Genomic DNA, 19,606 nt, shown 5'->3' with positions numbered 1-19,606 from the left:
ATAATGAAAATAAAATGATTTTTTCTACCTTTGTTGTCTGGTGACTTTGTTTTTCTGATCATGCTGGCCCAGTATCCGATTCTGCTGCTATCTGTCATCTTATCTCCGTTTCCAGGGCTTCCTTTCCATTTATTTCTTTACTTTCCGCCTTTCTTCTTCATTTCTTGCCCTACATCCGTAGGTAAAAGCTGGGTCCTCCGCAGACTTGATTGTCCAGTGGATCCAGCTTCTGCCTATTTTCTCCATTCCTTGTGCAGTTATTCTCCTCTCTTCCTTTTCCCTCTTCTCATCTCCTTCCTCACTCTTCCCTCCCCTCCATCCATGTCCAGCATTTCTTCTCTCCCCCCTTCCCTCTCCTCCATCCATGTCCAGCAACCCTCCTCTCCCCCCTGCCCTGCCCTCCATCCATCCATGTCCAGCAGCAACCCTCCTCTCCATCCACCCATGTCCAGCAGCAACCCTCCTCTCCCCTGCCCTCCATGCACCCATGTCCAGCAACCCTCCTCTCCCCTGCCCTCCATCCACTCATGTCCAGCGACCCTCCTCTCCCCCTGCTCTGCCCTCCATCCACCCATGCCCAGCAACCCTCCTCTCCCCTGCCCTCCATCCACCCATGTCTAGCAGCAACCCTCCTCTCCCCTGCCCTCCATCCACCCATGTCCAGCAACCCTCCTCTCCCCTCCATCCACCCATGTCCAGCAACCCTCCTCTCCCCCTGCCATCCCCTCCAGCCACCCATGTCCAGCAACCCTCCTCTCCCCACTGCCCTCCCCTCCCCTCCATCTGCCTTCTTCCAGCCCCCCCCCCCCCGCTCGTCCATCATCCATCTGCACTCTGCTCCCTGATAGCCCTTGTTTCCTTCCTGCGCCGCCGCCCTGCCTTTAAAAAATTTATTTTCCCTCGAGGCACGCCAGCGTTGAAGGCAGCAGGCTCAGCTCGGCTCGGCTCGAGCCTTCCCTTCTCTCGCATCATGGCTCCGCCCTCATGGAAACAGGAAATACGTCAGAAGAGGGTGGAACCATGATGCAAGGGAACAGGAAGGGAAGGCTCGAGCCGAGCTGAGCCTGCTGCCTTCAACGCTGGCGCGCCTCAAGGGAAAATAAAATTTTTAAAGGCAGGGCAGCGGCGCAGGAAGGAAACAAGGGCTATCGGGGACGGGAGCTGCAGACCGGAGATGATGGGGAGCAGAGGCGAGCCGGCTCACACTGGCTAACAACCAGCTTGCAAGATGCCAATAAATTTGACTTCTGGCTCTTGCGAGCAGGTGCGAGCCGGCTCTAGCACACCACTGGTCCCACCAATCCCAGAAATAGTGGATTATTCCCACGTCCATTCAATAACATTCTATGGCCTTTTCCTCCAGGAAGCCATCCAAACCTTTTTTAAAGTCCGCTAAGTCAACCGCCTTAACCACTTTTTCCGGCAATGAATTCCAGAGTCTAACTACGCGTTGAGTTAAGAAACATTTACTCTGATTCATTTTAAATTTACTACACTGCAGCTGCATCGCATGCCCCCTTGTCCTAGTATTTTTGGAAAGCGTAAACAGATGCTCCACATCGACCTATTCCATTCCACTCATTATCTTTTAGACCTCTATCAAATCTCCCCTCAGCCGCCTTTTCTCCAAGCTGAAGAGCCCCAGCCTCTTCAGCCTTTCCTCATAGGGAAGTCGTCCCATCCCCTGTATCATCTTTGTCGCCCTTCTCTGCACCTTTTCTAATTCCACTATATCATTTTCATAGAAAAAAGATAGTTGTTTTTCTGGTTTGAAAACGGTCATTTTCACTACTTGATTTTTGGATGTTTTCAGCAAAATGTCCAAAGTCGGATTTAGACGTCATATCAAAAATGCCCCTCCACGTGTCTTTACAAGATAACCTCATAATAGACACAAATTTGGCCTCTCAATCTAGGCGATCTATGTACTATAAAATTGCCCTCTATGTAGATAATTTTATAAAGGATGTTTCACATGCAAACATGCATAAAAGGTCTCTTACAAATTGCCCCACTGTACAAGAACACTCTATGACAAGTAACATAGTAATGTAGTAACATAATAGATGATGGTCCATCCAGTTTGCCCAACAAGATAAACTCATAGCATAAGGTATGTTGTGATACTGCATATGTATACTTGATCTTGATTTGTCCTTGCCATTTTCAGGACACAGACAATAGAAGTCTGCCCGGTACTGGCTTTGCTTCCCAATTACTGTTGTTGGTACATACTTGTGTGCAACCTGGTTATAGGCATGTTTGGTGAAGGAGTTTGGGTGGAGTACAGTGGCATCACATAATATTCATATAGGGAAAGGGGCTTGATATACTGCCTTTATGTGTTTTTTTTTGTTTTTTTTTGCAACTGCATTCAAAGCGGTTTACATATTATATACAGGTACTTATTTGTACCTGGGGCAATGGAGGGTTAAGTGACTTGCCCAGAGTCACAAGGAGCTGCAGTGGGAATTGAACCCAGTTCCCCAGGATCAAAGTATGCTGCACTAACCACTAAAGCTTTGCATGCACTAATGGACATTAGTGTGCAGTATGGGCTAGATTCTATAAATGGTGCTTAAAAACTCAGCACCCCAAAAAACTGCTTAAGCGGTACTGTTTAAGTGGTATTCAATAAACTGCACCTAAAATTCACCGCAGTTTATAGAATTAACACTTAAGCGGTGAAGTCACATGTAAATTTAGGCACTGCCACTTTCACCAACAAAAATGTGATGCAAATGCCCTTGCCTAAATTTACACGCAGAGCACCATTATTCTATAATTACACCCGTAACTCAAAACTACGCTCCAGATCTGCCCCAAAACGCCCATGATCCTCCTATTTCTGCACTCCCTTTTTCAGGTGAATCCCACGTCTAACTTTATGCACATAATCCCCAATTAAATCTAATTAGAGCCAGTAATTGCTTGTTAAAAAGCCAATTATTGGCACTAATTGGCTCGTTATTCTGTTAAATTGTGTGCGCAATTTGGTGCTGTGCCTAAATTTGCATGTGCAATTTTTGGCAACCTTTATAGAATCAGTGAGTAAATGTCACATGGCCCATTGATATAAAATAGGTCTTGCAGCATTTATCGCATGCTAATGTCTGTTAGTGAGCACTAACCTGTAGGTCTCTAGGTGTCTTTGTGAAATAGGCTTACAATAGCACCTAAATTGAAGGGCTTGTTAGCAAAACTCACTGTCCATATTATTTGCATTGGACTTAGAAGGTTTTGAAAATAAGTTCTGCAAATTGGCCTTCTGACCTATGCAACATGCTATAAAATTATCCTCCACATACTTATGAAAACAGAGGATAAATGAGAGGGGAGAAATAAAGAAATATAATATACCTTATGTCTGACATGCTTATAGACTCCTGCACCTTCTCCAGTTAAAGAATTTATAAGAATGCAATCACCTGATGCAGAGAGCAGAAATATTGTGGATCAAACCACTATGAAAACAGGCCCCCTGGGAGATCTAGCCGAGGAATGTGATGAATACCCATGGAATCCACTCAAGGAAGAGACTGTGGATAATGACAAAGAGAGAGATGAGGAAACAATCCCTGATAATTCGCTGAGGCATACCAGTTATTCACAGAAGTTTTGTTGGAATGTTGACGAGGAGAAATTATCTGAAACGCTTACTGCCCTGGCAGAAGATATGAAATGCAACTTCTGTTCTGTCTGTGATTTCGAAGTGCAGGAGAAGTAAGAACCATTATTCTTTTTGAGCAGAATTTCTGACTGGTGCAATACCTATGTGCATGTGAATCTTCAGGTTCAGGTGCATAGCAGGAGTTTTAACCCATGGATCTAAAGGGAGCATGCCAAGATGGCCATTTTGGAAAGAACCCTTACCATCACCCATTGAGGTGGCAGTAAGGGCTCCCATACTAACCTGGCAGCACACGACACTGCCCGATTACCTCAGGGTACACTCTGGTGCTATAAGACGGTGCAGTAGGGGTGGGAAATATCACCAGGCTGCTGCGGTATCCTCAGCCGCGTTGAATATTTGTAAGAGAAGTTTGACTAGAAATCTGTGTTCCTTTTATACTCTGGAATTTGTACATTTGTTTTCCTTAAGAATTTGTAGAAGTTTTCATAGGAGTCCTTTTACTAAGGTGCGCAAACAGATTCCTAAATGATAAACCACCCATAGAAATGTAATAGATTTTTTAATCATTTAGTACAAGCTAATTATTAACGTGTGCCAAATCCATTAGCACACTTTCATAAAAGGACTCCGTAGTGTACTGTGGAGATAGCCTTTGCCAAACGGCACTGTAAAACATTTTGTAGTAAAAAAAAGCATTTTAAACAAAAAAAAAATAGAATTCATGATTTAGGGGTTTGAATTGGATATCCAATATGTATTGTCAGACTGTAAACCCCCTCTGAATCCTATCAGCAGGAAGCATTAGAAAAGTGGATAAAATAGAAGAATAGATCATCTGGAAAGGGAGGTTGTGTATTTTGAAACATGACAGAAAAGTGATACTCAGAATGATTGTTTCAGGAGTGAACATGAGAAAAATGGTTATTGTCCAATGGTACCATTTTGAAACATTCTGGTGCTTTTTAATGTTCTTTTAAATAACTGAGGGACCCTTTTACTAAAGCATTAAAGCATTTTGCGATATATTCAGTGGTGTGCTGGTAAATTTTTAACAACAGGCTCTCTCCCCGGTCCACCTCGGCGCTCCCCCCCCCCCCCCGGCCACCACTGTGCCCCACCATCCACCTCTGCGCCCCCCCATCCACCTCTGCGCCCCCCAAAATTGCAGAGCTGGCTATAGCCGGGGGGGTGGGGGGGGGGGCAATGCATTACTCTCTCCAGGAAAAAAAATTAAATGATCCTAGGTTCCTATCTAATTCATGTTTAATGTGGGATAAAATGCCATAAATAAGTAAATAAATATAAACTTTTAATGTTGAGCACCTGATTCTCAAAGTGAACATATTCCAAACACTATAATGAAAATAAAATGATTTTTTCTACCTTTGTTGTCTGGTGACTGTTTTTCTGATCATGCTGGCCCAGTATCCGATTCTGCTGCTATCTGTCCTCTTAACTCTGTTTCCAGGGCTTCCTTTCCATTTATTTCTTTCCTTTCCTCCTTTCTTCTTCATTTCTGGTCCTCAGCTTCTGCCTATTTTCTTCATCCATGTGCAGTTTTTCTCCTCTCTTCCTTTTCCCTTATCTCATCTCCTTCCTCACTCTTCCCTCCCCTCCATCCATGTCCAGCATTTCTTCTCTCTCCCCTCTCCTCTCCCCCTGCCCTCCATCCACCCATGTCCAGCGACCCTTCTCTCCCCCTGCCCTGCATACATACCCAGTGACCCTCCTTTCCCCTGCCCTCCATCCACCCATGTCCAGCAGTGACCCTCCTCTCCCCTGCCCAGCATGCACCCATACCCAGCGACCCTTCTCTCCCCTGCCCTCCATCCACCCATGGCCAGCGACCCTCCTCTCCCCTGCCCTCCATCCACCCATGTCCAGCAGTGACCCTCCTCTCCTATCCCCTGCCCTGTATGTACCAGCAGCTCCCTTCTCTCCCCTGCCACCCCCTCCCGACTTGTTCCGCAAATTCTCCTGCTTCCTCCCTCCCTACCGATCCGGCCCCTCACCGACCCTACCTTGGCCATCAAATTCTTCGGGGCAGGCAGTGTTGCCTGCCCGCTGCCATCGCTGACTTTCCTCCGCCGCCCGATCACACTTCAAAATGGCCGCCGAGACTTACAGAAGTCTCGCGAGGCCGCCTCTGGAAGTCTCGGCGGCCATTTTTAAAGCGCAAACAGGCAGCGGGGGAGAGTCAGCGATAGCAGCGGGCAGGCAACACTGCCTGCCCCAAAGAATGTGATGATCAAGGTAGGATTGGTGAGGGACCGGATCCGGAGGGCGGAGGGAGGGAGAGCCGGCTCGCCCTTTCCAACAACCGGCTAGCAAGTCCGGGCAAATTTTAACAACCGGATCTTGCGAGCCGGAGCGAGCCGGCTCCAGCACACCACTGGATATATTGCTTGTCTGCACACTGTAACCTGTGCATTATTGATTTTTTTAAACATATTTTGGGGATGGGGTCTGTCATGGGTGGAGAGTGAGTCTGGAAGCATTGACCAGCTAGTGCATTATACTTAACATGCGCTAATTGGCTAATTCAGGGTTAGCATGGGAACACTAACACTTAGCACCTCCTACATACATTACAACCTGCAATAAAATATATTGAAAAAAATCTCCCAACAGTGCTGCGTTGAATCTGGGCTTAGCGTATGGTAAAATCCCACTCACCACACATTAATCCCAGATTCTAGCACAATTTAGTAAAATGAGCCTCTGAATTTGTAAAACAAAACAAATCATTTTTATAGCAGAATACGGAAAAGGAATAGTCAGAAGCAGCTCTATATAGGCTCCCAAACGTGTATTCAACATGATCGTATTTTAACACCTAAAAATTCATGTGACCTAGCCGAAGAAAGCAAAATAGCAGACCATCAGCCTCCTCCCCTTCATCAGCCATTTTCTCTTCTCTCTGTTTATCTAAATGTCAGACCTGTGAGTTCTTGTACCAAGTAGAGTGCTGCTGAGCCCGGTACTCGGACCAGGTTCTGCTTGGCGGCTGGACAACCCCCGGGTTTCACCTGCGCTGACTGCCGTTCCCCAGAGGTTGAGCCCCTAGGTGCGGGCGGCCTGCAGGACTTAGGGCCCATTTTACTAAGCTACACTAGCGTTTCTAGTGCATGCTAAAAATTAGTGCATGCTAACGCTAGAGACACCCACTATGGGTATATCTAGCATTAGTGCATGCTAAAAATGCTAGATTGCCTATAGCATGGCTTAGTAAACAGAGCCCTTAGAGCCCGTTTTACCAAGCTGCCGCAAAAGGGGGTCTGTACTGGCATCGCCATGTGTTTTTCACATACGCCGAGGCCCCCTTTTAACGCCTCTCTTTCCTGCAGAAAACGGCTGTGCCTGGCCATTTTGGGGGCAGCCTTTAGCGCCACCCATTTAGGTAGCAATAAGTGCTCCCGTGCTAACCTGGTGGTAACTGGGCAGCACTCGACACTGCCTGATTACCTCTGGGTATATTTTTGTAGCGACGTATATGACGGTGCACTAGGGGTGGGAAGTATCGCCGGTCTGCTGCGGTAGCCTGAAGGTACTTCCTGTTTAGCGAGCGGTAAGCCCACATCGGGCTTACTGCTGCTTAGTAAAAAGGGTCCCTAGTGTTTTAGTGTGAATTGTTTTCTACACAAATTTGCAAATTTTATGCTAACAGGCTTATTTTTGAAAGAGAAGGGCGCCCATCTTCCGACACAAATCGGGAGATGGGCGTCCTTCTCTCAGGGTCGCCCAAATCGGCATAATCGAAAGCCGATTTTGGGTGTCCTCAACTGCTTCCCGTCGTGGGGATGACCAAAGTTCACAGGGGCATGTCGGCACCGTAATGAAGGTAGGATTGGGGTGTGATTAAGAGATGGGCTTCCTTGGCCAATAATGGAAAAAAGAAGGACATCCCTGACGAGCACTTGGCTGACTTTACTTGGTCCATTTTTTCTTGTGACCAAGCCATAAAAAGGTGCCTGAACTGACCAGATGACCACCGGAGGGTATCGGGGATGACCTCCCTTACTCCCCCTGTGGTCACCAACCCCTTCCCACCCTAAAAAAAAACTTTATTTTTTTTTGCCAGCCTCAAATGTCATACCCAGCTCCATGACAGCAGTATGCAGGTCCCTGGAGCAGTTTTAGTGGGTGTGGTGCACTTCAGGCAGGCGGACCCAGGCCCCCCCCTACCTGTTACACTTCTGGTGGTAAATGTGAGCCCTCCAAAACCCACCCGAAACCCACTGTACCTACATTTAGGTGCCCCCCTTCACTCCTTAGGGCTATGGTAGTGTTGTATAGTTGTTGGGAGTGGGTTTTAGGGGGGGGGGTTGGGGGGCTCAGCACCAAAGGTAAGGGAGCTATGCACCTGGGAGGAATTTCTGAACTCCACTGCAGTGTCTCCTAGGGTGCCTGGTTGGTGTCCTGGCATGTCAGGGAGACCAGTGCAGTATGAATTCTGACTCCTCCCATGACCAAAGGGCTTGGATTTGGTCATTTTTGAGATTGGCGTCCTCGGTTTCCATTATGGCTAAAAACTGGGGATGACCATCTCTGTCGACTATCTCAACATTTAGGTCGACCATCTCTAAGGTCGACCTAAATGTTGAGATTTGGGCGTCCCCGACCATTTTATCGAAACGAAAGATGGAGATGGATGCCCATCTTCTTTCAATAGTACAGGTTTCCCCGCCCCTTTGCGGGGCCATCCTGCAAGGACGCCCTCATGAAAACTTGGGCTCCCCATTCGATTATGCCCCTCCATATCTACTAATGCACTCAAAAAACACTGGAGCTATATAACCATTTATGTGTGGCCAAATAATACACAGAAAGTTGCAGAGAGCTGTGAATTTCTACAAAATTTAACTATTACTCAGGATGGCACAGTTAAGTTTTTTTTTGTCAAAACCTTTGCACTTTCCCACTGACTTTTTCAGAAGTGACAATGCCACCATAGGCATTTGCATAATATATATATATAAGCCATTATTCTAATTCCCGGCATGGTTCATTTTTGCAAAACAACTTGAACCTCGAATGAAACAGTGAAATGAATGGAGAATTGAAATGAAAAGAAATAAGAAAAATAGAAAATGAAGCAAAAACTGAGACATTTTGAGCATGCATATGCCTAGTAAGATCGATAAATAATGATCCCTGTTATAATAAATCTAGCTGCTTTTAGGGGAGGTAAAGAGAGGAGGGAGACTTTGGGAAGTGGTGGGTTGGTTGAGTTGCTGATAAGACCTGTTGCCAGATATTTCTTATTTAGGGATTTAGTTTAGTTATTTGTTAGTTGGTGGTTAATGGTTGGGGAAGGAGGGAAGCTATTAACAGGAAAAACTGATGATCCTTTACTGGAATGTTTTGGAATATGTGGCTGTTGTAAGTGTGTTAGATTTTTAATTCCACACCAGTGATATGTGTGCTGTTTTCAATAAAAATTGTTGGAAACTAAATCTAGCTGCTTTTCACTGAATATGTATGCCCAATTTAATTGGATAACAAGCTAATTAGCGCTGATAATTGGGTGCTAATAATCAATTATCGGTACTGTTAATTGAAATTGACATGTGCATTTTTAGTTGCATGGCTCCATGTGTAAATTTTACATGCAGTTCCAAAATAGGGCGTGGCCATGGGAGGGTCATGGGCGGATCAGGGGCATTCCTGTAATTTATGCACACTGTTATAGAATAAGTTGGATCTGCGCTTAATTTAGACGTGAGGATTTGCACCAGGGTCTACTTGGTGTAAATCATCATGTCTAAAGTTAGGCGCCTATTCCGACGCTAAGCGACTAATTTTCAGCACCATTTATAGAACATTTATTTTTTTGGCACCAATTTTGCGACCCTATTTATAGAATTTGATCCTAATTCTACAGACTAATTTGTAGAATAGGTGCACTTATGCGCTTGAATGATGTCACAAATTGGCATTTACATGTGGATGTGCCAGGCACTATTCTATAAAACTGGTGCACTAGTTGCATGGCATGTAACAGCTAATGGACTATACCAGTGAGCGGAGCATGGTCGTTCCACCTAGCAGTGGTCACACCTTAGAGAATAGTGTCAGATGTGTGCATTGCAGGATGCGCCAGTTTATACCTACCATCAGGACCGCCATGAGGGAAAAAGCAGCTGCAGGGCAGGAAATGCGGAGGAGAACAGTACTGGAGGAAGACTTCTGCTGGCGGTGCTTGGGGACCCTGCCAGCCAAACCAGAGGCCCCAAAGCCCTATGTCTGCTCCTCCCCAGTCTCGAAGGGGGGCTCGGCACCAGAGTTTTATCTCTCCTGCTCCTATCGGGACGCTATCACCTGGGTCCCGTCAGGAGCAGGAGAGAGACAGTACCCGGCGCCAGGCCCCATTTGGAGACCAGGCCCAGGGGAATCTTGCCCTCCTGCTCCCCCCCCCCCCCCCCCGGCCCTGCCTACCATTGACCTGGTGTTAGTTGTTGTACCTAGGTTTTGGCATGCTAAAACAGCTTTGGGCTACTATTCTATCATGGAGTTAGGTGCACCTTAATGCCATTATAGAATTGACACTAAGGTGTGAATTTTAGATTTGGCGCTGAAAAAATTGGAGCCAAAAAAAGTGCTATCCTATAAGCCATGCTTAAAGTTAGGTGCGGTTTATAGAATAGCATTTATGCCTTGGAATCACTCCTAACTTTAAGCATAGCCAACTGAAATGTGATGCAAATGTATGCACCTAAATTATTTGCATATCCCTCTTATTCTATAACAATGTGCGTAAATGCTAGGAATGCCCCCATTCCACCCATGACCCTCCCATTTCTGTGTCCCCTCTCTTTACTGATGTAAAATTTAGGTGTGGATCCCGTGCCTAAATTTATATGTGTAAATTCCAATTAAATCTAATTAGTGCCGATAATTGCTGATTAGTACATTATTCAATTAAATTGCATGCATGCCCAAAGTTGCGTGTGCAACTTTTGGCAACTTTTAAAGAATTAGGGGGTAAGTGCACCACTTTATAGAATTGCCCCCTTAAGTTTGTGCCTGAGGCAATGGAGGGTTAAAAGGGTTGTTTACTAAAGCTTTAGCTAGAGATCTGCAGCAGGGCCCATTTTATTTGTATGGACCCTGCTGCAGATAACTCCAGCTAAGCTTTAGTAAACAACTCCCTAAGTGACTTGCCCAAAATCACAAGGACCAGCAGCAGGATTTGAACCTGACTTCCCTGGTTGTCAACCCACTGCTCTAACCACTAGGCTACTCCTCAACTTGATTCACTTGACTTTTGACCTGGTAACCTGAAGTATAAAATAAAGCATGTAATGGATACATAAAGTACCTCATGTCATACCTGAATTTATAATATTTAATCATATGTAATATGTGTGAAGGGATGTCTGTCACAGAACTTGATATTCTATGTTAGCTCTACAGCCATGAAGAATGACTGTGAAATTCCAGAAACATATTGCCTACAGGAAATTCCTTCTCCTACACCGGTAGATGAAGACTATCTTACTATAAGTTCTACATTGGTTCTCTCACTGTCGTGTGGCGATAACTCCAGAGGAACATGCACTATCGTCCCCACTCCGCAGCCTCGTGCTGAGGTACCTTTCCCTGAGGCCTTAACTGTGAAAGACTCATGTGACAGTGACAGTGAATGGGAGGACATAGAGGAGCTTGAAGGAGAGAAGGAGGAGCACGTTGAAGTAAGTGATAGACATATTGAACATATGGGAGCACATAGCTATTTGTATAAAAGCATTCAACTATATGCGCAAAATATTCTGAACAGTAGCCTACAATATTCATTAATTGCATTTTATTAGCTGTGAAATAAATTGTGCTTTTATCTTTTTATTTGCAGATACAGTGACATCAGTTCTCACAATCAGTACTAGTTAGTTGTTGCTTAAAAACGCAAAGCAACCTCCAGACATGAGCTGTTGCTGTTGAACTGCACAGTAATTAAAAAAACAAACAATGATTATCAAAATGTTTCTTACTATATAATAGGGATGTGCTGTCATAAAATTTTTGTTTCTTGGCATTTTCCATTTTTCTGGGAATGTTCGCTCTATTCATTTTCATTTTGCCATTTTGTTGTCATGGAAGCAAAGTCATTGAGGGGTCCTTTTACCAAGCTGCAGTAAAAAAGAGCCCTGCAGTAGTGGCAGGAGCCATTTTTCCTGCATGCCAGGGCCCTTTTTATCATTGCAGGTAAACCCTCACCCCCCCCCCCCCAAAATGTGGTGGGGAGCACGTACCGCCACCCATTGAGGTGGCAGTAAGGGCTCCTGTGGTAACCTGGTGGTAACCAGGCATCACATGGCGCTGCCTCATTAATGCCGGGATAGTGCACAGTAAAAATTCCCAAAATATTCTCCTGCGTGTCAGAAATGATGCGTGTTCGAGCTGGAACTACTGCCAGTGGCCGCGTTGGGCCAGCGGTAGTTCTGGGTCGCCACATGGCAACCCTTAAAAGGGCCCCTGAGTGCACATTCTTTACAAGAATGCATACTATTTGCAAAAAGGATACATTCCTTTCTAGTGGTTTCCAGTGGTTTGCACTTGCGTAATAGTTCAAGTGGGTGAACTATCTGGCGCCACTTCAAAATGTTTGCTGAAAGTTCAAGCAGCAGCCTCACGAGACTTCCGCGGAAGTCTTGCTAGGTCACTGCTTGAACTTTTGACAGCCATATTGAAGTGGCGCCGGGAGCAAGACAGGTCTACAGTCGCGCTGGGCAGGAAATAGGGGACTCCTTCCTGCCCCAAAGAGACCACTAGACCACCAAGGCACTACAATAAGGTTCAGGAGGGGAGGGGAAGGGTAGTGAATGGAGTCATGTGGGTGTAGGAGGCTGGAAAATTGGGCAGGGGTATACATGGGGAGAGAGAGAGAGGTAATCTGGCTTTCTTTGGAGGGGGTAAAGTGACGGGGTGGGGTGTATGTCCTCTTTTTTCTTATGGGCAAATATGGTAACCCTAGGCTAGTACCACCCCAAAAAAATTGCCTTGCCACCCAAACCAGAACCAGCACATTCCCCTGCAAGACTTGCTTTTCCTCCCTAGCTCCCTCCGTACCCCACCCCTGCAGCCAGCCTAAAAACTTGCTATAGTCTCCAGCAGCAACTAAATCAGGGTGCCTCAAGCCAGCCCTGGAGACCTTCCCTTTGTCACAACTTCCTGTGATTATGTGGGTGGGACATGGCAGAAGAAAAGCCCAGGGTGGTAGAAGCAGTCAGATTTAATTGCTGCCAGTGACAACAGCGTGTTGTAGGCCTGTGACGGGAGGAGGGGAGGTAAAAGGTGATGTTGGACTCATGAGGAGGAACTTGGGGTTAGTGCTGGACTTTTGGGAAGGAAAGGAGGTTATGGGGTGGAGAGCAGGAAAGGGAGGGAGACACCATGGACCCATGAGGGAAAGAGAGAAGGAGAGGTCCTGGTCTAGGGGTGTGTGAGGAAGGGAAGAGAGAGGGGAGAAGCTGCACATGAAGGGAAGGGAAATAAGAGAGAAGGGGAAGTGCTGCATATGGATGAAAAAGAAGGAAAGAGAAGAGAGGAGAAAATGCTACACATGGATGGAAGGGAAGGGAGAGAGGAAGGAGATGCTGCACATGGATGGAGGGGAAGTAAAGAGATGGAAAACTAGATAGATTTAAGAAGGAGGCAAAAAAAATGGAAAAAAGCTGAATGTGAAAGATCAATGCCAAAGATGGATGTAGGCAGGCAAGTGAAGAAAGAAAGAGGAGAAGAAGAAAGAAATAGGGGATGGACAGGAGGCCCTGGAAACAAAGTTAAGCATACAGACAGAGGGAAACAGAACCAGAGACTGGGAACAAAATAATTAGAATAATATAATCACCAGACAGCAAAGACAGGAAAAAATTATTTCTTTTTCAGTTTATTGATTGAATTATGTAAGTTTTGAGAATTTACATCTGATGGCTTTATTTGCACTGTACAGGAGGAAATGTGTTTCTTTCTATTTCTCTGGTGTTTCATGACTTGCAGAGTCAGGGTTTCAGTTAACTTTTGTCTACATTAGTACTTTTAGTTTGTGGTCACTTATCTTGCATTTGGAGAGGAGCTATCTGTGTTTTGCATGTGTGACCAAGGCTTGGATGGGGGTGCTATAGAATGGTATGAGAGATGGAGGAGATGGGTCTCTAAAGGGGTTGAGTAAGGGTGTAAATGAGGTTAAAAAATTGATGAAGGAAAGGAAATAGGAGATAGGTTTGAGTGTAAGAGACAGAATAGCCTGAAGACAAGGAAAGGAAGGAGCGTCAGGAATGGATCTAGGGCTGGTGAAGGGATAAGGACTAAGATGGTGAAGATGGAAATGGGGGACTAGGGAGTGGACAAAAGATAGAGAGGGATACGAAACTGGGAAAGGAGAAAGCAGAGGCTATGGGATTACTGGAGAGAGGATAAGAGGGAAATGTGAAAAGCCAGTAGGTAAATGAGAGGTGAAAAGAAGGAGTCTAGGGACTACATTGTGAAAGAAAGGGAGAATGAGGGGTAAAACTCACATATGAGTGGATATGGAGGCAAAGAAGAGAAAAGTGAAAATAGAAGCATAAAAAAAGATCAGTTCCAGACAGATATAGGAAGAAGGACAAGAGGCGAGAGAAGAAATGGAAAGGCCAACCTGGAAGAGAATTCAGGAGAAGACTGGCACAAAAGATTGAACAGACTGCGACCAACCCATTAGAAAAATGCCCATACAACAAAGGTAGAAAGGAAAAAATGATTTTTATGTAATAGTTTTTAAGAATTGTAATGTGTCCACTTAGGGAAATGGCACATGGGGAAGAAATTACATTTTGTCCCCTCCTCCTCCTCAGGGTAAAGATGTGACATTACTACAACATTTAACTGCTGACTCAAAGCTTCTGATAGAACGAGTTGAAGCAAATGGCTGTGGTGTTACCAGACAAAAAGAGGTTCCAGTTATTACCCTCATCAAGGACTACACTGGACAACTAGGTTTGTTATGTGAAGAATATGAAAATTAATCATTTCCAAAATGTCACTACTAGGGACTAATAAATAGAAAAACCTTTGATGCCTTCAGTTTTACAATTTGTTTTCACATTTATAACATAGTAACATAGTAGATGACGGCAGAAAAAGACCTGCACGGTCCATCCAGTCTGCCCAAGAAGATAAATTCATATGTGCTACTTTTTTTTATTTGTACTGTCCTCTTCAGTGCACAGACTGTATAAGTCTGGCCAGCCCTATCCCTGCCTCCCAACCACCAGCTCTGGCACAGACCGTATAAGTCTGCCCAGCACTATCCCCGCCGCCCAACCACCAGCCCCGGCACAGACCGTATAAGTCTGCCCAGCACAAGTCCCGCCTCCCAACCACCAGCCCCAGCACAGACCGTATATGTCTGCCCACACTATCCCCGCCTCCCAACCACCAGCTCTGCCACCCATTCTAGGCTAAGCTCCTGAGGATCCCTTTCTTCTGCACAGGATTTCTTTATGTTTATCCCACGCATGTTTGAATTCCGTTACCGTTTTCATCTCCACCACCTCCCGCGGGAGGGCATTCCAAGCATCCACCACCCTCTCCGTGAAAAAATACTTCCTGACATTCTTCTTGAGTCTGCCCCCCTTCAATCTCATTTCATGCCCTCTCGTTCTACCACCTTCCCATCTCCGGAAAAGTTGGTTTGCGGATTAATACCTTTCAAATATTTGAATGTCTGTATCATATCACCCCTGTTCCTCCTTTCCTCCAGGGTATACATGTTCAGGTCTGCAAGTCTCTCCTCATACGTCTTGTAACGCAAATCCCATACCATCCTCGTAGCTTTTCTTCGCACCGCTTCAATTCTTTTTACATCCTTAGCAAGATATGGCCTCCAAAACTGAACACAATACTCCAGGTGGGGCCTCACCAACGACTTGTACAGGGGCATCAACACCTCTTTTCTTCTGCTGGTCACACCTCTCTCTATACAGCCTAGTAAACTTCTAGCTATGGCCACCGCCTTGTCACACTGTTTCATCGCCTTCAGATCCTCAGATACTATCACCCCAAGATCCCTCTCCCCATCCGTACCTAGCAGACTCTCACCGCCTAACACATACGCCTGTCTTGGATTTCTACTCCCTAAGTGCATCACTTTGCATTTCTTCGCATTGAATTTTAATTGCCAAACCTTAGACCATTCTTCTAGCTTTTTCAGATCCTTTTTCATGTTTTCCACTCCCTCCGGGGTGTCCACTGTGTTACAAATCTTAGTATCATCCGCAAATAGGCAAACTTTACCTTCTAACCCTTCGGCAATGTCACTCACAAATATATTGAACAGAATCGGCCCCAGCACCGATCCCTGAGGCACTCCACTACTCACCTTTCCCTCCTCTGAGCGAACTCCATTCACCACCACCCTCTGGCGCCTGTCCGTCAACCAGTTCCTAATCCAGTTCACCACTTTGGGTCCTATCTTCAGCCCATCCAGTTTATTTAAGAGCCTCCTGTGGGGAACCGTGTCAAAAGCCTTGCTGAAATCTAAGTAGATTACGTCTATAGCACGTCCACGGTTCAATTCTCCGGTCACCCAATCAAAGAATTCAATGAGATTAGTTTGGCACGATTTCCCTTTGGTAAAACCATGTTGTCTCGGATCTTGCAACTCATTTTCTTCCAGGAAATTCACTATCCTTTCCTTCAGCATCGCTTCCATTACTTTTCCAATAATCGAAGTCAGGCTTACCGGCCTGTAGTTTCCAGCTTCTTCCCTATCACCACTTTTGTGAAGAGGGACCACCTCCGCCGTTCTCCAATCCCTCGGACCCTCTCCCATTTCTAAGGATTTATTAAACAAATCTTTAAGAGGACCCGCCAGAACCTCTGTGAGCTCCCTCAATATCCTGGGGTGGATCCCATCCGGTCCCATGGCTTTGTCCACCTTTAGTTTTTCTAGTTGTTGATACACACTCTCTTCCGTGAATGGTGCTATATCCACTCCATTCTCAAATGAACTTTTGTCAGTCCATCGTGGTCCTTCTCCCGGATTTTCTTCAGTAAAAACAGAACAAAAGTATCTATTTAGCAAATTTGCCTTTTCTTCATCATTATCTACATAGCGGTTTGCAGTATCTTTGTCTCACAATTCCCTTTTTAGTCATTCTCCTTTCACTAATATACCTGAAGAAATTTTTGTCACCCCTCCTTACCTTTCTAGCCATTTGTTCTTCCGCTTGCGCTTTCGCCAGACGTACCTCTCTCTTGGCTTCTTTCAGTTTCCTCCGGTATTCCTCCCCATGTTCCTCGTCTTGAGTTTTTTTGTATTTCTGGAATGCGAACTCTTTAGCCTTTATTTTTTCAGCCACTTGCTTGGAGAACCATAGCGGTTTCCTTTTTCTCTTGCTTTTATTTACTTTCCTTACATAAAGGTTTGTGGCCCTATTTATAGCTTCTTTCAGCCTGGACCACTGTCCTTCCACTTCTCGTACGTCCTCCCAGCCCATCAGCTCCCTCCTTAGGTATTCCCCCATTTTACTAAAGTCAGCACGCTTGAAATCCAGGACTTTGAGTTTTGAGTGGCAACCCTCCTCTTCAGCTGTCATATCAAGCCAAACCGTTTGATGGTCACTGCCGCCCAGGTGGGCACCCACTCAGACATTTGACACGCTATCCACATTTGTGAGTACCAGATCCAGCGTCGCTCCCTCCCTCGTGGGTTCCATGACCATTTGTCTGAGCAGAGCACTTTGGAAAGCATCCACAATCTCTCTACTTCTTTCCGATTCCGCAGACGGAACCTTCCAATCTACATCTGGCAGATTGAAATCTCCCAGCAACAGCACCTCTCTCTTCTTTCCCAAGTTTTGAATATCTGCGATCAGGTCTTTATCTAATTCTTCCAATTGTGTTGGAGGTCTGTAGACAACACCCACGTGGACAGAGGTTCTATCATCTCTTTTTAAGGTGATCCATATCGCTTCTTCCTTACCCCAGGTCCCTGTCATTTCAGTTGCTGTGATATCATTTCTCACATATAGAGCTACTCCTCCACCTTTACGACCCTCTCTATCCTTCCTAAATAGATTATAGCCTGGTATGTTTGCATCCCATTCATGGGAACCATTGAGCCATGTCTCTGTGATTGCAACAACGTCCAAGTCTGCCTCCAACATCAGGGCTTGAAGGTCATGAACTTTGTTGCCAAGACTGTGAGCATTTGTGGTCATCACTTTCCATTTACATTTACATTTCCTGGTATGTGTTTCAACATTTGATATTTTGGTATGTTTTCTGTCTTTGGCCATACCAAAATTTTGGTTCATAAACAGGACAGTTTAATATCTTAAGTTTTGGCATGCTGTGCAATCAGAGGCATAGCCAGAACTCGATGGGAGAGGAGGGCCAGAGCCCAAAGTGGCAGGGCACATTTTGGCCTGCCTCCCCACTGCCGTGCCACTGCTGCCCCCACCCCCACCCCCGTCACCACCACCACCACATGATGGTAGTACCTTGGCTGGCAGGGGTCCCCAACCCCTGCTAGCTGAAGCGTTTGTCCCACACTGGTCTCGCATTACCTGCCTTGCTGTATTCTCAGTTGCACCGTGCACGCTCGTTTTAATGAAGCTGAGCATGCTTTGTTTAGGATGATCCCTTTGTCTCCTTTGAAGTTATTAGGGCATCTTGCTATCTCTATTGCCTCTTTGATTTCTTGGCCACCAATGATCTAATTTCTCCAAGATTTTTGTGTCCCCAAATCTAATCCTATGACTGTTTGCCTTAGCATGAAGGGCTACTGCTGACTTTTCTCAGTTGCAGAGCTTGTGGTGTCTTTTGCGTTCTTGTAGTCTTTCTTCTAAGGTGCATCTGGTTTTGCCAATGTACAACTGGTCACAACTGCATGGGATTAGGTACATTCTAAGGGTTTGGAGCAGAGGTAGCTGGTCATGTGGATACCAGCTTCTGTGGTGCACTTTATACTGTTTTGGTGATATTTTTCTTTAGCAGTTTCCTATGCGAGCCATCACTCCTTGGACATAGGGGAGCACTCTGAGTTTTTCTTCTGTATTGTATTTGTCTGTTCGCACCATACCTACTATCCAGTTGTGGTTCTTGAAAAATTAAATTGTTAAGAGAATGTGCAGAATTTTCACTGCATTTACGCAGTGAAACTTTAGTAACACCTCAGTAAGAAATGTTTATTTCTTTTATCCTAGGGTTAAAGTTAGCAGGAGGAGCTGGCAGCCACTTGCAAGATATTTATATTCTTAAAATTGTGCCAGATTCTCCTGCTGGTAGGGAAGGCAGCCTGCAACCAGAGGATCTGATTCTGTCCATCTGTGGCCTGTGCACAGAAGGCATGCAGTTAGAGGAAGCCATAAGAATTCTTGAGGCAGCCAGTCAACATGTACAAATCACGGCAGTTCGGTAAGTTCATTCTCACAGGTGAGCATACAGCTGATTACCAGGTGAAAAGGACTGCTAAATAAATACATAAATAAAAATAGGACTAAACTGAGACAAAACAGATTAATCAATTGTTTGAAATGGCCAGAATAAGGTTGATATTTAGCAGTCTGGAGACCACAGAAAGATACACAGATAAAATATCTGTATACCTTTAGGTGGAGTTTGAACCAAGACATCCATCCATGTCAGACTGCCGAATATGCCTGTCTGTATTTATACAGGGGTTCTCAACCCAGTCCTTGGGACACACTAAGCCAGTCTGGTTTTCAAGTTATCTGCAATGATTATGCATGAGATAAGTTTACATGCACTGCCTCCATTGTATGCAGATTTCTCTCATACATATACTGGCATAGTGTGTCCTGAGGACTAGATTGAGAAACCTTGATGTATATGAATAACTTATCCATTTAAAGTTATTCCTGCTAATTTTTTTGTCTGACTTGGATAGATAAAAGGCAGTTCTATAATCTAGGTACCCACTTTTATGTGCCCCTTGCACTTGTAAATGTCTAGAATACTACCACTTAT

The 19,606-nt window shown here is 45.2% G+C and overlaps 1 protein-coding gene across 1 annotated transcript in view; it reads left to right on the top strand.

The window, feature by feature from the left end:
* FRMPD2 (FERM and PDZ domain containing 2) overlaps positions 1-19,606 on the top strand; it is a 194,276-nt gene that overhangs the window by 109,629 nt on the left and 65,041 nt on the right. Inside the window, exons 28-31 of the mRNA XM_030203157.1 lie at positions 3,383-3,723; positions 11,043-11,328; positions 14,467-14,608; positions 18,823-19,033. Coding sequence (XP_030059017.1) covers positions 3,383-3,723; positions 11,043-11,328; positions 14,467-14,608; positions 18,823-19,033 — 980 coding nt within the window. The remainder of the gene's footprint in view (positions 1-3,382; positions 3,724-11,042; positions 11,329-14,466; positions 14,609-18,822; positions 19,034-19,606) is intronic.

This window comes from Microcaecilia unicolor, chromosome 5 (assembly GCF_901765095.1).
Source record: "Microcaecilia unicolor chromosome 5, aMicUni1.1, whole genome shotgun sequence".
In the NCBI taxonomy this organism is placed as follows: domain Eukaryota; kingdom Metazoa; phylum Chordata; class Amphibia; order Gymnophiona; family Siphonopidae; genus Microcaecilia; species Microcaecilia unicolor.
This window is presented reverse-complemented; position numbering and strand designations above follow the sequence as displayed.